The sequence below is a fragment of the Chaetodon auriga genome, chromosome 3 (genome assembly GCF_051107435.1).
Source record: "Chaetodon auriga isolate fChaAug3 chromosome 3, fChaAug3.hap1, whole genome shotgun sequence".
NCBI classification, from domain to species: Eukaryota; Metazoa; Chordata; class Actinopteri; order Chaetodontiformes; family Chaetodontidae; genus Chaetodon; species Chaetodon auriga.
In genome coordinates this window covers 10202663-10219786 of record NC_135076.1, presented here as the reverse complement: position 1 = coordinate 10219786, position 17124 = coordinate 10202663, and the positions used below count along the sequence as shown (strand labels likewise).

At 41.0% G+C, this 17124-nt stretch overlaps 1 protein-coding gene across 1 annotated transcript in view; it reads right to left on the bottom strand.

The window, feature by feature from the left end:
- Nucleotides 1-630: 630 nt before the first annotated feature.
- Nucleotides 631-17124, bottom strand: part of col24a1 (collagen type XXIV alpha 1 chain) — an 84694-nt gene continuing 68200 nt past the window's right edge. The window contains exons 44-60 of the mRNA XM_076727297.1: nucleotides 16755-16808; nucleotides 16222-16275; nucleotides 13680-13733; nucleotides 13331-13438; nucleotides 8235-8342; nucleotides 7989-8096; nucleotides 6652-6705; nucleotides 6448-6510; nucleotides 6114-6167; nucleotides 5971-6006; nucleotides 4936-4971; nucleotides 4491-4517; nucleotides 3503-3568; nucleotides 3151-3319; nucleotides 2929-3038; nucleotides 2396-2632; nucleotides 631-2016 (exon numbers count right to left, since the gene is read on the bottom strand). Coding sequence (XP_076583412.1) covers nucleotides 1870-2016; nucleotides 2396-2632; nucleotides 2929-3038; nucleotides 3151-3319; nucleotides 3503-3568; nucleotides 4491-4517; nucleotides 4936-4971; nucleotides 5971-6006; nucleotides 6114-6167; nucleotides 6448-6510; nucleotides 6652-6705; nucleotides 7989-8096; nucleotides 8235-8342; nucleotides 13331-13438; nucleotides 13680-13733; nucleotides 16222-16275; nucleotides 16755-16808 — 1485 coding nt within the window. The 3' untranslated portion in view covers nucleotides 631-1869. The remainder of the gene's footprint in view (nucleotides 2017-2395; nucleotides 2633-2928; nucleotides 3039-3150; nucleotides 3320-3502; nucleotides 3569-4490; nucleotides 4518-4935; nucleotides 4972-5970; nucleotides 6007-6113; nucleotides 6168-6447; nucleotides 6511-6651; nucleotides 6706-7988; nucleotides 8097-8234; nucleotides 8343-13330; nucleotides 13439-13679; nucleotides 13734-16221; nucleotides 16276-16754; nucleotides 16809-17124) is intronic.

The window sequence follows — 17124 nt, the reverse complement described above, 5'->3', positions numbered from 1 at the left end:
TTCCAAGTCTAGTCCGTCAATGCCTTATATGTATGCTCATATAGGCTTAAAGAGGTGGGTCTTGGTATAAGGTTTGTGCATGTGTGTGTGAGAGAGAGAGCACAAAATAGGAAACCTGTGCTAGAAAGGATGGCACCAGACAGCATGATCCAGCCATGTATAAGGACCAAAGTAAGATTACATCTTTCCTTGATTTGGACTATGTGGTCTCAATATAACCAAAATGCTCTCCTGGAATCTGCTCTTCAATGTTACTTTCATATGATTCCAAACAATTTCTTCCGCTTTTTTAACCTTTAATTGAATACAGAAATATCATTAAGAGTCACACTTTTTTTCAAGAACACACACATTTAAATCTGGAAGCAGCCCAGTACAACCAGTCTTATCTGTTTGCAGCTGAGCAGCTCCACTGGAGCAGTTAGGATTGAGGTCTTACTGTAGCTCTGGGGCACCTCGGAGGTGTTGATGAGTTAATTCCCCTTTTTCCTCCAGGATTTATCTCACCAGGGTCCAAGTATCAAACTGCTCCTTTAGGCTTTATGCCACCACGAACAGATTTGTCAGTAGGAAACAGGTTATATGCAGTTTTAATAATAATTCTTCCATAAAGTACAGAAGCATTTGTGGATAAAATGTTCCATTTATTTGTCAACTTATTAATTATTTACACATTTGCATCTAACCCCTTTATATAATTACACTTTGTTCAAGGTAATATAACTTAAGAATATGATGACTGCGTTTTCTGTGTACTCTGGCTCTGGCCCACTGTAGCTGCCAGTCCACCGAACCACCACTGAATTAACTGAAATAACAGTATGATACACATAAAGTCACAGGTGTGAACACACAAACACACCTTTAAAACATAAATACTTCTTTAGACTGAGTTGTGGTTGACCAAATAGTTCTCTGAGAGTATAATTTACTGTGGCACAGTAATGTGAACAAAAAACAGAAAGGATATAAATAAACATACAGTATGCTGTCAATATATACACAGGAAATGTAAAAACTCACTGATGACTCATTCTCTGTTGCAGCACCAATGATAGGTTTCCCCTGAAGAACCTACCACATAAAAGGCAAGGCTACAAAAATATGTAGTGTATCAAAAAATGGTTCATAAATTAGAAATGACCAAATCAACATAAGTACTTATACAACATAACAAATCTTGATGTAACCGGTACATACAACACAAAGGCAAAAAAAAAAAAAAAAAAAAAGACTAACTTGACATGAGCAACTATTCTAGAAAGCGAATGAGCAGGTAGAGGTAGAGCACCATCTGTCGAGATGTGCAGGTCCAACTGGGCAGGACCGAAGACAAAAAATATCATGAAAACAATGTAAAATATAGCCTTTGATCAGAGAATGAAATATTTAAAGCAGTCACACATTATCCGCATGCTATTGCACTCATAAAAACCTTTAGTTAGACAGTGCTCCTATGGAGAGGCCTGGCACGCTCCTTCGGGTTAGGCCTCTGCTTAGGATGGTCTGGGTATGTTTGAGGGTTTGGACAGGCTGCTGCTTAGTGAGGCCCTACCCTGTGATCAGGGAGTAATATCGGTCCATATACAGCCAACCTAAGCACCGTTCGACTAATAATTATTAACAAAACAAACTTTACACAGTTATTGATAAATATTGGTATACACTGTTCTCCTCTGGCCTTCTTGGCCTGGATGTTCCACAGAGACTGAGATCTTCCACGCAGATCTGCCTTCGACGGGACATTTGTTGCTCTGACAGGTCCCATTAACGGTTTCCATGGCAAAGTCTGATGGACACTCGCTCTTTGGTTGGCAGCCATATTTTAGTAGCTCATGTAAATAGGTTACATGAGAGGTGATGTTGGTGTCAGAGGAAGCAGACTGGGTCGATTTCTATATGCCGCTGACTATTGGGCTGTGATGTGGGAAACTCCTGTATGTCTACAATAGGTAGCTGACGACTGTCCTGAGTATGGAAGAAGAAACGTGACTGGTGCCAGCTGCCATCTTGGATCTGAAAGAGGATGGGTGGAGGAAAGAAACAAAAAAACATCATTCAATTGATTCATATTCCAAATTGATAAAAGGCAGTTACTGTCTTCAATATCATATCTTCAATTTCTACCAAGTCATCTATGCACAGGACAGTTCAATCAGTGCAGATTTCTGACAGCATTACCTGCATATGTTTGCACTAGATATTCCCTCAAATGTGTGTCAGATCAGGTAGAAAATACACCATATATCTATATGCAGTCACAGCTGCATCAAACCGACCTGTCAAAATCTCAACCAGTGAAAACACCAAAATGAACAGTCTAAAAACCACATCAAGCTGTTGAGTCTGTTCAGTCCTACGATTTGCTGAATCAGCTCTCTGTCCCGCACATCACCTTGCACTCATCTTGTAGCACATGTGGTTCAAGTAGTGTGTCTTTCTCAAACATCTGTTTGTTCCAGCCACGAAACCGAAGTGTGGTGCTCTCTTGTGGTATGGATCCAGCGGAGCTGAAGCTGTCTGTGGTGTCGTAGGGAGGATCATTTAGGCAGTGGACTGTGATGCTTTGGCTGGCCTCAGTACTCAGTAAATGGAGAAACTTCATTTGAACTTTCCCTACACCAAACACCATCTGTGGTGGGAAGCAGAAACACAAGTGTGATCAGTCTGCCATCATAACCACAACACGGTAAAGACTTGCATTTCAAACGAACAGAGGGCTGTTGCAGTTGTGTCATTTGAAATTTCTGGGTTGAAGTTATTTGCAATTCAGGTTCAAAATGAATCTATATTAAGGTTTTATCGCTGTACAATCTGTATTAGATAACATGGAAAGGTTCAAATAAACCTTTACCGCTATGTTTATTCATTTAGGCTAAGCCCTTTATTTTATCTAGCACTGTGATATGTTCACCACTTCAGCGTTACCTTATTAGAGGCCACTGGATGTAAACAGGTCTGACCTCCTGCAGTAAAGTTGCAGAAGACCTTGAAGGCATCAGAAGTGCAACCCAAGTTTGGATCAATCCAGAACCAACCTGAAAGTCCGCAATTCAAAGAGAGGACAGAGACAGTGAGACAGAGAGATATCAAGAATGCTACATAATGCAAACGCTTTTCTGCCTGTCTCGCCATCACGCAGACTCTCACCATCTTGGAGCTTCTGATGACAGTCGAGCAGATCTTTGCAGACACGAGCCGGGTTCTCCCGTGTGCCCAGAGGCTTTTTGATGCTTTCAATCACACTACTTAAATAACGAAGAGTCTTGAGTATCTCCGTATTCTGGTCTGGCAGGCTCATCTCGGTGTTCTGGAAAGTCTGGTTAAGAATGAGAAAGACAACACTGTCAAACTCCAAAAATTCTATATCAAGTCCCTTCAGTATAGATACAATACCAACAAGGAGCAATTCACTTTTTAATTCATTTGCCAACTTATCTGCCATCCATCCACATATCCACCCATTCTCCCCATCCATTGAGTGAGTGCATTAGCGCCTTACCTCGGTCCTGAGGGCAGCGTTGGAGTCAGATAGACCGTAGACTGCTGAGTCATAATATATCTGCCTCTGTGGATTCAAGGTCAACATATTCAGTTTAATGAAAACATAACACATTCAGTGGCCTGTTCATTATTTAACTGAAAGATTTTAATCTGTAGGCTTGTTCGTTGGTTATAGAAAACATGGCCGTTCCAATACGGGTGCAGTTTACAGAGAAAACTTTAATAGGATAAGAATACACTTTAATACCAGAGGAAAGCAGTGAAATAAGTCTTGCATCAATAAACCTTCGCATTCCCGACTTCAGCAGGGGGGAAGGATAACACATTCCACTCAGCATAAACACCACAGTTATCACGTAATGTGTGTAAATAGAGGCATCTGATATAGTTGTTTTTCTGGCTTCTTAGAACTGTTCGAGGTCATTCAGATAGCAGAAAGCTCCACTTTATCCAGAAGTTAGGACAGATAATGAATGTGAGGAGGGTTTCTCTCACAGCGCCAAAGAAGACTAATCATTGATCTCCACTGGCAATGCTACTGAACAAAATTACAAGTGTTCTCACAAGTCTTATCACTGAAATGGATGAATTGTTGGCGCATCTATGGTTCAGCAAATAAGCAAACAAAATGCTTTCCCTGGCTCTGTCACAGTCTGGCTTTACTCTGCTGTCAGAGAAATGGCTCCAAGCAAATTTCTCTGGGTCTTTGAAAAGTCTTCTGAAGTTTGGACGGTCACACTGATTGGGTTTCAGGAAGAAAGACAGAAAGTACAGGATTGCTCTCCAGCCAGACTGAGAGTGAGACATACAACAGGATACGGATAGAGGACTTAGCCAACTGTAAAATACAATAGATTTTTTTCAAATCAATTACCCTGCAACTTCACGGTCCAAACTTTATGTCTATTATCTCAAATTCAAAACAGGCCTGCTGACTTCAAGCCAATCCTGTCTACCTGTCCATGAGAGTGACATGAAGCACTTACTGTGGGACCTGGAGCACCAGGAGGTCCCTAAGGTGGGAAGAAAGAAGAAGACGAAATGAGTGGCACAGGGAAAAATGATCCCGTTGTGGTTTCAGTCAGTTCACTTCCTGGTAAATCATGCCATATTTGAGTATGACGCTAGATATCAGACTTGTCTGGTCTGACCAAATAAATCTGGCGTAGGTTAGTCTTATTCACTCTGTAATGTATATGTATATATGTATAGAAGAAATCATTCTAAATCTAAGATTGTCCATATGGTAATGCCACCAGTAATTCCAACTGTTTTAACCTGTTTCCAGAGTTTTCATTCATTCTGATCCAAAATTAAAAACTCTATCTGGACTAACACTCATCCATAATTCTTTAGAATTAGAGATATCACAGAACCTTATTGTTTAATTTAAAGCGTATGTGTAGCATAAAGCTGACAGTTAACACTTACTCTGGGTCCTGGACTTCCTTGTGGTCCTTGAGGCCCCTAAAAGTGAGAGAAAATCAGCATTAAAATAGCTAAAATGATGCATGCATTATGTATTCTTTATTCCTGTTTGATCTGGTGACCTCAAGACTTTATTGTAGCATTCAATGTGACAACGCCTGCACCTTACATTAACACCCCACTCCTAGCTGAGAGCTTTAAAAATAATATGCATTGGGTAATTCAAGTACAGCATTAGAGTGAGCAGAGAAAGAATAACTGCAGAACCATGATTGATTTTCTCCCTTCACCTGTGGTTACCTACTGCCCCCTCTGGCTGCCTGCTCTATAGGAACTACCTATGGACAGCTGGACTTTATCAAGTCTGTTGGTGGGGTTCCAGGTAGTTCACATCCATATTTGTGAGCGTATGCACATATTTGACACCACCAGTGTCTGAGAAACAGCAAGAGTGAACGGGCCATTGTATACACTCTCTGTGTGAGTGTGTGTATGTGTGTCAACTACGGAGGTATTTAAGCTGATCTGAGAATCTTACTACTGTTTGCATTACAGACAGGGAGCAGGGATGAAGAAGTGACTTTGCGGATTGCACTGCGGTTTGCCATGCTAACATTTTGACAAGGCATTTCCTCAAGAGTGTTTACTCAAGACAGTGTGAGAGTACTGCAAGGCCCCACAGCGAGCTCCAGGAGACACTGAGTAACAGCTACGTTCACTATGACTCAGCCGCAGCAATATGCTGCCACTTCAGGACAGTCATAAAAACAAATCTACCACGGAACCCCAGCTAGCTTTCATGCATCATTGAACGCAGCCTTCATCATCTGCAGTAGGTCATTTTTCACAACTACAATCTGCTTTGAGGTGGTGCCATGACAACCAGCAAAGCTTTCCCTGTAAGGAATCATCCGGTCTGACTTTTGGGAAGTGATATAATCACATGGAGTGGAATCATACGTATATTATAAACCATTATCATATCATCAGACTGACTGACTTTTCAGTGTCTGACTCCTGGTTTGAGTCAGATCTTACCATTTCGCCAACGCTTCCCTTTGGACCCCTTGACCCCTGTGGAAAAGAGAAATAACAACATGAAAACACATACAGTGTTGTATCCATCTCTGTATTTTATGTAAACCAGACATACATACACAAACACACAGAGAGAAACCTACAGGTTTTCCCATTGGGCCCATCATTCCTTCAGGGCCCACAGGTCCATTGAATCCCTGAAACAAACAGTCAGGTGGATTATGAATAAACAAGTCAGTCTGACTTTATACGTTCTCAAGAAGGTAATTATCATTCATCTAACACACTTCAGGGGGTCCTAAGTAATTACAACGAAAGGTGTGTGTACTCTGTTTTTCTTCATAGGGGTTTTGTCACAAAACTACACAGAACTGTACACTTATATCTGAATCTTGTATTCCTTTTTGTATTATTCCATTGCTGAGGTTGGACAAAGTGCTGTGGTGTGTCTACTGTTTCTATTTTTACTAAACTTACCAGAGTACCCATTGGGCCTTTTGGGCCAGGGATGCCTCTCAATCCCAAATCACCACTTGGCCCCTGTTTGAAGGAAGAAGAGGTCTTGTCAATCCTTGTGTGTCATTGTACCATGACAATACATAATATATGTCATCTGCTCTTCCCTTATGTTGTATCCATCTTTTACACTCTGAACTGTTGGTTAGCTAATCAGTCTCTTACCGTTGGCCCTGGAAAGCCCTGTAAACCAACCATTCCCTGATCTCCAGATTCTCCCTACAAGCAGAAAAGACAACAACATCATAGCAACAGTGGAGCCTCGCCTTTTGGACTCGTTTATCGTAACATTTAACAAACACATCATTGAATAACTAAGGGTGTGTGTGATTGTGGGTGATTTTTCATTCCATTTTACAGCTCCGGACACAGTAGGAACACAGTAAGTTGGCCATTTAAAAATGTCCTCGTCCATTTCAAAAAAACTGGGACACACACAATCTACAGCAGCCCCAGACCGCTCTCACACACCCTCTTAGAAACACACTGTGGGTTTAGGTGTCTGTACCCTCTTGTGTGTCTGAGCACTGTCTGTCGTCCAAGGTGGCAGACACCATGTTTGTATAGCCAGTCATCCACATCCTCTAGACAGCTCTGCTTTCGGGCCAGCAACTTTGACCGAGAAACTCTATTCACTGGAAAGTGTAAAGGGATCTGACCCAAGGGCCCAAGTCTGCTCTATGTTTCACAAGCATCAATGGAGAAAACTAGTGGAGGGAGGGGAGAGCAGGGGACTGAATATTGTTTCTTTTTTCTTCTTCTTTGAGAAGTTACATAAGTAAAGTGGAGCACCTCTTTTTCTGGTCTCTGGAGTGTGGGGATCTTACATAACTTGGCTTTAGCATGTGGAATGTTTCCATTCCTGGTCTCGCCCAGATAATTTGTTACTCCACTCGGGGTGGAAAAGTGTCAGACACACACATTATAAACCCCACCACAGACTATCTGGCTATCTAAACCCCCGAAGCTATATTCAGAGAGGTATTAAAGACTGTATATACGCTTATAAAACCCTCTTTTAACAAGAACATTCCTTGGTATGGTATCAATTTAAAAAGTGCAATGTAGTGACCTATATTTTTAGGACTTATGTGGAAGACATCTGAGTGAACGTTAAAGAAAAAGGCACGAATGTGAGGGTCAAACAGTTACAAATAAACACCAAGGGTAGAAGACAAGAACATAACACACCAGAGGAGGATCTCGTCACATCATATATCTTGTCGTGTACCTTCTGTCTATCAACATTTCAGTTCGACTTGATTTCAATTCTTTTATTGGGATGTTGGCATGTTTGAGGTTCAAATCTGTCAGTAGCTTTAGCATTAATATGCAAATGCTACTGACAGATCTGAACCTCAAACATGTGCCAAGATCCCAATAAACTACCTCAAGATCTGGCACAATATCTATGACACAGTTATTCCAGTCTATAGAAATAAACTTGAGGCTATTTTAGGATGGACTTCTGCTTTAAATCACAAGTGCCTGTATATACTCACTGGCTGTCCTTTGGGTCCGGGGTCACCTTGTCTGCCCTGGTCACCTGTAGCCCCCTCCATGCCTTTGCTTCCCAAGGCTCCCCTGTCCCCTGGCAGTCCCAGTTCTCCCTGAAACAACAAGGTCAGCACTTAAGTTAGTACAACTTAAGGAAAATGTTTCTTCACCGGAGACCTTTTTGCACTACAGACACACTAAAACAATTAACAATACATTAGATTGATAATTAGCAGTATTATCGTTCTCACCTTCTGACCGGGCGGTCCTCTTTCTCCAGGTGGTCCAGGAAGTCCAACCTCTCCCCTGGATCCTGGACGTCCAAAAGGCCCCTCCTGTCCTACCAAACCTCTCTGACCCTGCATGCACACAAGGAATTGACGTCAATAAAATTCAATTGTAAATGTCAAATCAAAATGTCAAATAAACAATATGGTTATATTAAAATAGATCTTTCAACTATGAAAAACTTTTTTTTTCTTCTTCTTTCTATCTTTGCTAGAACCCTGCTACTTTTCTCTGAGCATTACAGCCATTTCTGTTGAACAGTAGAATAGCATGGAACCATCTGCAGTGTGTATGAGCATCCTCACACCAGGTATTAACAAAACAGTACTCTGCTCTTCAAAACATTGCTTCACAGTGTTACGAGTGGTAAAAAACAAAACCTCTATGTTGTACTTTAAGGTTCATTTGAGGTTAACACACACAGATGTTATGAAGAGAACAATGTGCATTTGGATGTATCTTGCTCTACAACTCAAAACTCAAACAACTCCAACAAACAAAGGTTTTCAACAGCTAGTGGCAAGTTATGTCAAACAAACAACACAAACAAACAAGTGAAATTGGAATTTTAATAAAGGTGATTATGTGTTTGATGATGAATAACTGCCACAGTCACTTCAGGGAATAACACTGGATACAAGTATGTGTAATAACAACTGACAAATTACTTATTTTCGATGTTTCAACTTCATTGCCTTTTCAGTATATCCACACATATTTCTTAATGTGCTGGGTCATCACAGCTGAAAGCTACAGTGCTGAAGTCTGAACCCTCCCCTGGTAAAAATATTTCTTGACAGTGTGCTCCGTAAGTGTACTCATAAAACTGACTGCCTGTCACTGAGTTGCTGTCTTGCACCGCAAAACCACAGTGGTTTCCTGCTCCATCAGCAGTGTGGCGAGGCAGACAGGAGCGAGTGATATTAAAATAACAGATTGAGTGGGTCACATATGGCTTCTTGTTCCTCGATCACCGTGAGGAGAGCGGAGGAGTCAGGGACCAGGTTGGAATTACACTGCTGTAGGTTAACTGGGCGAACCCCCAACCTGCAGGTGCTCTTGCATAAGAAAAACCCATTGTCTATCAGCTTAATAGGATCAAGTAAGATCAAGCTTAATTATCAAGATCCCAAATTTTTAGCAGTGTCCCTGTATGCAAGCATGTAAAACTCAACACTACAGCAGCAAATGCTATCATTTAATCATGGGAAACATGACAACGTTACAGCCTCTTCCTGACATCATGTCCAGTCTAACATCATGTCCTTCTCTTCACCCTGTACACATCAGACTTCTGCTACAGCTCTGAGCTGTGTCAAATTCAGAAGTTCGCCGATGACACAGCCATCGTGGGATGCATCAGGGACGACAGAGAGGAGGAGTACAGGAGCCTGGTGAGGAGCTTTGCTGCCTGGAGCCACATGAACCATCTACAACTCAACACCTCAAAGACAAAGGAACTGGTCACTGACTTCGGGAAGTCCAGACCTAGACCACGTCCAGTTCTGACAAGTACCTTGGGCTGTGGCTGGATAGCAAACTGGACTGGACAACACACACCAACCACCTGTACAGGAAAGGACAGAGCAGGCTGTACTTCCTGAGGAGGCTGCTGTCATTTAACATCTGCAACAAACTCCTGTGGATGTTCTACCAGTCTGTGGTCGCCAGTGTCCTCCTCTACATGGTAGTGTGCTAGAGGAGCCAGCACATCCAAGAAGGACACATCCAGGCTGGACTCTGGTGGCAAAGAAGAGGATGCTGCAAAAACTGCTGGACATTATGGATAATGCCAGGTATCCTCTGCACACCGTCTTCAGTAGCCAGAAGAGCCTGTTCAGTAGAAGACTGCTCCTTCCCAAGTGCAGGACGAACAGACTCAAACACTCTTTTGTCTCTCATGCCATCAGACTGAACAACTCCTCACTCGGGGTGAGGAGGTAACATGGGACAGAGAGTGGTACACTACTACTACAGTTCACTTCATCATTGTATATATTGTATAGCACCTATTTTTCCTCATACTTTTCTCTATTTCTATTGTATTTCATTGTATTTTATTACCCTTTATCTGTATCGGTTTGAGCTGCTGGAACTCCAATTTCCCTGAGGGATCCTCCCAAAGGGATCAATAAAGTTCAATCTAATCTAATCTAATCTAATCTAATCTAATCTAATCTAATCTAATCTAATCTAATTAATCATAGTCTTATGATCTTATGGGTTCCTCCTTCAAAAAACAGCAACCCAAACTAACAAAACTTTACTGAATACCAAATATAGCAATCAAGCGCAGAGATGCTGGAAAATAAGCTTCTGCATTATCAGCATATGACTTCTGACCATTGTGTTACTCAGCTCATCCAGTCCTGTTTGCTTCAGTGGAAAAATATCACTAAAAAGAAATGAAACTTCTACAGATCTGTAACTAATGATTCATACTTTCACTTTCTCCCAATTAGATAACAGTAATTCCCTCTAAACGTGTCTCAGTCAAGCTGCTCTTAGAGGCTTACAGTTAGTTCAAAACGTAGCTGCCAGGATATTAACTAGAACGAGCTGATGGACCTGCATTGCCCCTGTTTTTGCTTCCTTCCGTTGGCTTCCTGTAAAATTCAGAATTAACTACAAGATCCTGTTGATTACTTATAAGGCTCTGCATGACCTTGCTCCCAGTTACGTTTTTGATCTCCTCGTTCTGTATTCCACTTCTCGACCACTCCAATCCTCTAATCTTGGCCTTTTATGCATTCCTCGCTCCAAATGCAAAACAAAAGACGACTGTGCGTCTCTGGAATCATCTTCCCTCATCTATCAGATGTGCTGCTTTCAAGCAGCTTCTAAAAACTCATCTTTATTAGGCAAGCCTTTTTATAGCCGTCTCTCTTGGCTTTGCTTCCGTTTGTTTTTTGTCTGCTCTGTCTCTCACTGTAATGTATTTTGTCTTTATTTGTTTAGTCAGATTTATCTTTTCGTGTGTGTGAAGCACTTTGTAACCACATCTTTTAAAAATAAAGCTTTACTTACCTACTTATTATAGACATACAGATGTTTTTTGACAGGAAGAAAAAATACTCTTCCAGGCTTATTCCTCCCTATTTAAACAAACTTAGTTCACAGTCAGCATTTTCAAGGCTTCTTAATACATATTAGTTATCATCAGATTTTCCTAATTTTCCTCTTCTGTTGAATGACTGACCCAAAAGCAGGAGAATCCAGCAAAATCACCTGTCTGGTGCTTGAATTTTAAACACTCTTTTCAGAAAATGACCTCCATTGCATTTCTTTCTTGTTGCTCTCAACTATTACACTTTCCAATAAAGCAGAAAAGTTCCAAATCAACATTTTAAAAAGGTCTTTCCCTTTCACAGTGCCAATGCATCCAACTGGCAGTGCGAACAGAACTGAATATGCAGCAGATAATGAGGAAAACGATGAATAAGAAGATAATTGACAATCATTGGGAATAATGGGAATAATGACTAACAAGGACAAAGAGGATGAGGACTATTCTGCAGGGACTCTGCAACCTGCCAACAGAGGCAGAAGGAAGCCACATTACAGTATCTTTCCCAATATGGGCATGTAGAGTGAAACTGAAAATAGAGTTTCCTGCAGACCTCTCCCACTGAGACAGCGTTCAGAAAAGTGTTTGTAGTGGAAGAAGACTCTGGATTACTGAAGCAGACTGTTGGCTCAAGGAAGCCTGCTATCTCCAGCAACAGCTCATGTGCATGAAAAGGTTTCTGTGAATAAAGTAAAGCTTTTTTTTTTTTTTTACATTTACAGCTAGGACACATTTTATTCAATTATAGAAAGTATCTCGTGTGATTTAGGAGTCATAGATTATTGGATGGACTCTGCTAGTGAGAAACCATATCATTTCAGTTAAAGTGAAAAACACCAGTGGCCAAAATTAGACTTACTAGACTTTCACACAGCAAAATTATATAAATGAAAGGCAGACTGGAAGGACTTGGCTTTCCAGCTCTTGGCTTAAAAGGACAGAGACATTCATGCATGAAATCCCAATCCCCTCTGGCTGTACATGTATTTGGATAAACCCACTGCGTTGCAACCAGAGTAAGCCAATCAAATCAAACAAGGCATTTAATGATTAGTCAATCTCAGCCGTACGCCTCAGTCTTAAAACTACAGATGGTAACAGCTGAAGGAGAGCTTTGGGGAATCAGACATTCTCCAAAAAATCCCTGTGCTAAGATGACAATGTGGCACAAGTTTGCAGGATGGCTGAGTGGGTAGTGAGGTCTGTATGGTGTCTCCTGAGGCACAAACAATCGTAATATTCATACAGCTTTATTCATTGTGGACCATATTCGGTCAATCTCTGCCACTTAAATGAAGATGTAACATCCTGTAAGGTTGCTGAATATGAAAGTGAAATCTGTGAAGTCAAGGTCCTTAAAAGGTCAAGGTGAGGAGTGTGTATCACTGGATTCTTATACCCTCCGAACAGACCGCATGTCAGCTATAGAGGTTTAGCACTAAGTACAGTAAAGGATGTCTTCTTCTGGAAAGTTCAGTTATGTAAGTAAATTCTCCATCTGTGACCTATATCTATGATGCTGAAGAAGAATGCTTTCAGACGTAGCATATAACTGGTTTCCTGTTTGTGAGAGCATCAGCCACATAGTCAGCTTTGTAATTTTCAAATACGAACCTTCAAACTTTTGGCTGGTCACGATTGCTCGAGCTCGCTTGTGTCTACAGTGTTATATGGTGTCAAACTTGGCATCATCCATGTAGCTCAATAGTCTGTCATAACTGACATTAGGAACACAGCTGTACCTTTTATATGTTTACAGATATATGAGTGGCTAAAAGGGCAAGCAAATCAGCTACCTTACAAATTAAACCTAGTTAGTATTTGTCATGATGCTGACTGCCCTTAAGCAGAGCAAAGATCCATTAACACAGTGAGATGTGTTGCCAGGAACAGAGCAACATGAGAGAAACAGAGTTCTCAGAACACAGAACTACAAACAGTTCTATTCAGCACACACATCACTGTCTATATGATACCGCTGTCGCTGTTTACCTGCCGTCCTTGTTTTCCTGGTAAGCCTGGTAAGCCGGTCAGTCCTGGGGGACCATCTGGTCCTGGGTAACCCCTCATTCCCATGAGTCCAGGTAAGCCAGTTGGGCCCTGGAAGATTACCATAACAGTGACAGTGTCACTCAATCTCAGCAATCTTGTGGTGTTTTTAAAGTTCACTGAGTTTACTTGTTAATCAAACAGTGTGACGCTTGTTGACTTTTTGCTGCTTGTTTGTTCTTCCTTTGTCTATTTGTCTGTCACTCAATTTTGATTTTCTTGAGTTGGCACTGTAATGATAGGAATTCATGACTAGAGTTACTGCACTTGGTGGAGGTGGTGTATTACTCACTTCAATGCCAGGAGATCCACTCGGCCCACTTGCTCCTTTCTTTCCCGCTGAGCCCTGAACAAACACATCCATGGAGAGCAAAATATACATGGGCACTCACAAAAACACAAGGGGTTATATAGTATATCTCACTCGCTTCTCATTGAAGAGAAGAAATTTTAAAGACCATGTCTAATATGAGTCTTGTGGACAATCCATGGTCACGACTGTTTCTGTACTTTACTCCTGTCAAAGAAATATACAGTACTGTTAACTGTATATTTAACACCTCAAATGGCATTGGATTAAATCACACTGAGGTGTTACTATAACACTAACACAGGCTCCCTCCGCTGCATAATGTTTTTTAATAATATATGAAGTAATAAATGCATATTTGAACATGCTTGACAACATAAACATTAGAAGCTTTTTTTATATTTGCACATTTCAAAGCTAAGTCAAAAAGACAGGGTATCAACAAAGATAACAGAAAAATACATGAAGACATCCTCTTGCTTTGCACATATTCTCTCCCTGATACAGTAAGTTTTGCATGTGCAGTCCTAGAGAGATATCCCTCCAGGAATGCTTTACCAAAGTGGTTAATTTGAACCAGACACACAGCAGATCCTAAAAGTTTCCAGTGTTTCCTGGCAGACAGTTAATTTATCGGTGCTTCTGAACAGATGGGTCTATATGTTGCACGTGACAACACGGCTCACACTCAAGGTTAAACTCAAGCCAAGCTGGATACACTGTCAGACTACTATTTGAAGTGTTTATATAATCACTCTTACATACAAGCTGTTTCACATGTGGAGGAAAGTCAGTGGTATCTGGAAACCTGTGAATACTTCACTATTAAGAAGGCTACGAGGAAATTGATCAGAGAGGCTCAAAGTGAAAATGAACTGGAATCAGAACGCTGGAAAGCAAAGCTTATCAGCTCAGGAAGACTTGATTTACCAAAGATGTCTGCTTTGATGCCAGCTGCTCTAATTTAAGGTGTTCATATGAACTATTTAATATGGAAGCCCTGAGAGGCAAGAGAGAAAAAGAATCTGACGATGCCTTTTCGTAAACTGATCTACATCTCAAACAAGGCTTTTGCCCTTTCCAAGTTCCTTATTATTAATATTTTTTGAATCCGTGAAACAGGAGGGGAAAAAAAGTTTTGCCAGGAACATTTTTCTGTGTATGTTGTTGTAATACTAATTTCTGCCACAAGAGACTGAAGTGCACCACCATCCCATGTTCAACAGCAGGGGTAGGGAAACCTTTTTCAGCGATAAAGGAAATAACATAAAATAGCAGACCAAAACGTTTTTCCTCATGGTCCCTGAACGCAACATGCACGTAGTGGTTGACATCACGTCAACACATCATGGCGACTGTCAACAAAACTAAAGCAGATGTGGAGTGCTGCGCCTTCCAAAAGAAATGGACGATCTTTTCTTTTTTTTTCTGACATGAATGACAAGCCTCTGTGTCGAAGTTAGTTTTGTGTGGATGCGCTCGCAGTGATGAAAAAGACTAATCTCACTCTTTAGTCACTGAGTCACTACAGCTTTCACAAGACCACATTGTGACAGAGACCGTGTCATGCAGGCAAGTTTTGTGGTGAGCGAGCTAATGGCTAAGAAGCTGAAACCTCTTTCAGAAGGAGGATTTGTGAAGGACAGCTTTGTTGCTGCTTGGAGCTGCGAGCAAAGCCTCAGTTTGCCTGAAATAATTCACAGAGATGAAGAGAAAACCTGTTGTGGAAACTCAGTGATAGCAAGTGTCTGCGTGATTTGGCCTTCATGGTGGACATGACCAAGAACCTCTCAGAGCTGAATTAAAGCAGTGGCAAGTGCAACTGGAAAGGAGTAAGACATTTTCCTGTTACACTTTCTGACAATGCAAGAACAAAAGTCTGCTATAACATCTGAAGATGCTGCTGAGTGTTCAACACTACTACAACCATTACTCTGAGCAGCTCTCTTCAAAACTGACATGTGCAAAGACTTCTGCTCATGACTGACCCGAACCTAGAAAAGTAGCTGTGAGTAGAACCATCATCATCATCATCATCATCATCATCATCATCATCATCATAATCATCATCATCATCATCACTACCATCTGACATCGGACGCCTCACCAAAGAGAAGAAGTCTCTATTTCTACTTCTACCACCTGGTTTCTGATACTTTACTAAAATTCCACCACAGCTGAGATGAAATCATCAACTACAGCTCAAAATCTTGTACTAGTATGCTCATCTGTGATTGGTCTTTCAGTCTGGAAGCACACAGAGGGATTTGTTTTTATCCACAGTGTCACAGCCAAACTTGCCAGAGTGAACAAGGTGGAGTTAATACATTTATTGGTTTTGTTTAAAAAAGGCCTACTCAGCACAAAAACAGCAGCCCAGATTACTAAACACTCTGATGCTGAACTAGTACATCTTATTTGCAGGGAGGAGGCCAAGTTTAACGGATTCTCAAACTCTTTCCTTTACACATCAGAGAAATCATGTACGTAGATGTATGTATGATTTGCCTGCTAAGGGACTCACCGGTGCACCTATCTCTCCTTTTGGGCCTGGTTCTCCAGGGAAGCCTGGTGATCCCTGAACAAAGCAAGACGACAGACACACACACACAAACAATAATAGTAAGCTGTGATACGAATCCATAATCCATTTACATGACAACTGTGGAAACGCTGCCATTGAAATTGTGACGTTCTTCAGGAAAACATTCCTGTTTGTATTGTATTATTGTTATTGTCAAATTACAAAATGGAATCAAAATGTATCTAAGTGGCTGCTTAATCTGAGCCTGTCCATTTTGGACACAAAGGACGGCACAGATTCCCACTCGGGGCACATTCACACTCTTAAGGGGGTAAACCCTTGTGATTTAAAGGACTCTGTTCTCTTTATATTTACATATTTCATATATTTAGTGCCACCATAGGTAAGGATGTTTTGTTCTTTCCAACACTCAATCTTTTTACATCACTGTTTATACTTAATGTGATGTATATGTTATGTAGCACTGTTACTACATGCTGTAGCTAATGTACTACAGATATTTACTGCCTTACCGGTGGGCCCTGTGGTCCAATAGCTCCACGAGATCCGATGGTACCCGTATGGCCCTGAAACACAGTTTTAATATATTTAATATTTTTCTCCCTGATTTTAGTCTTAATCAGGGCTGAGAGACGTCACAAGTACATGTTTATCATCATCAACATCACACCCACAGCCATGTTATGTGTATTCTTGTGAGTACCGTTTACACAAACAGGGAAGAAAACCGCTCAGTTACAGGCTCCACCGTTTCAAAACCAAAGCTTTTAATACATGTGTTCCATCACAACCCTGATTCCAAAAAAGTACAAAGACAATACATTTATTATCTTACCCCATCAACTTCATTGGTTTTCGTCAATACATGCTTATTCTGAATTT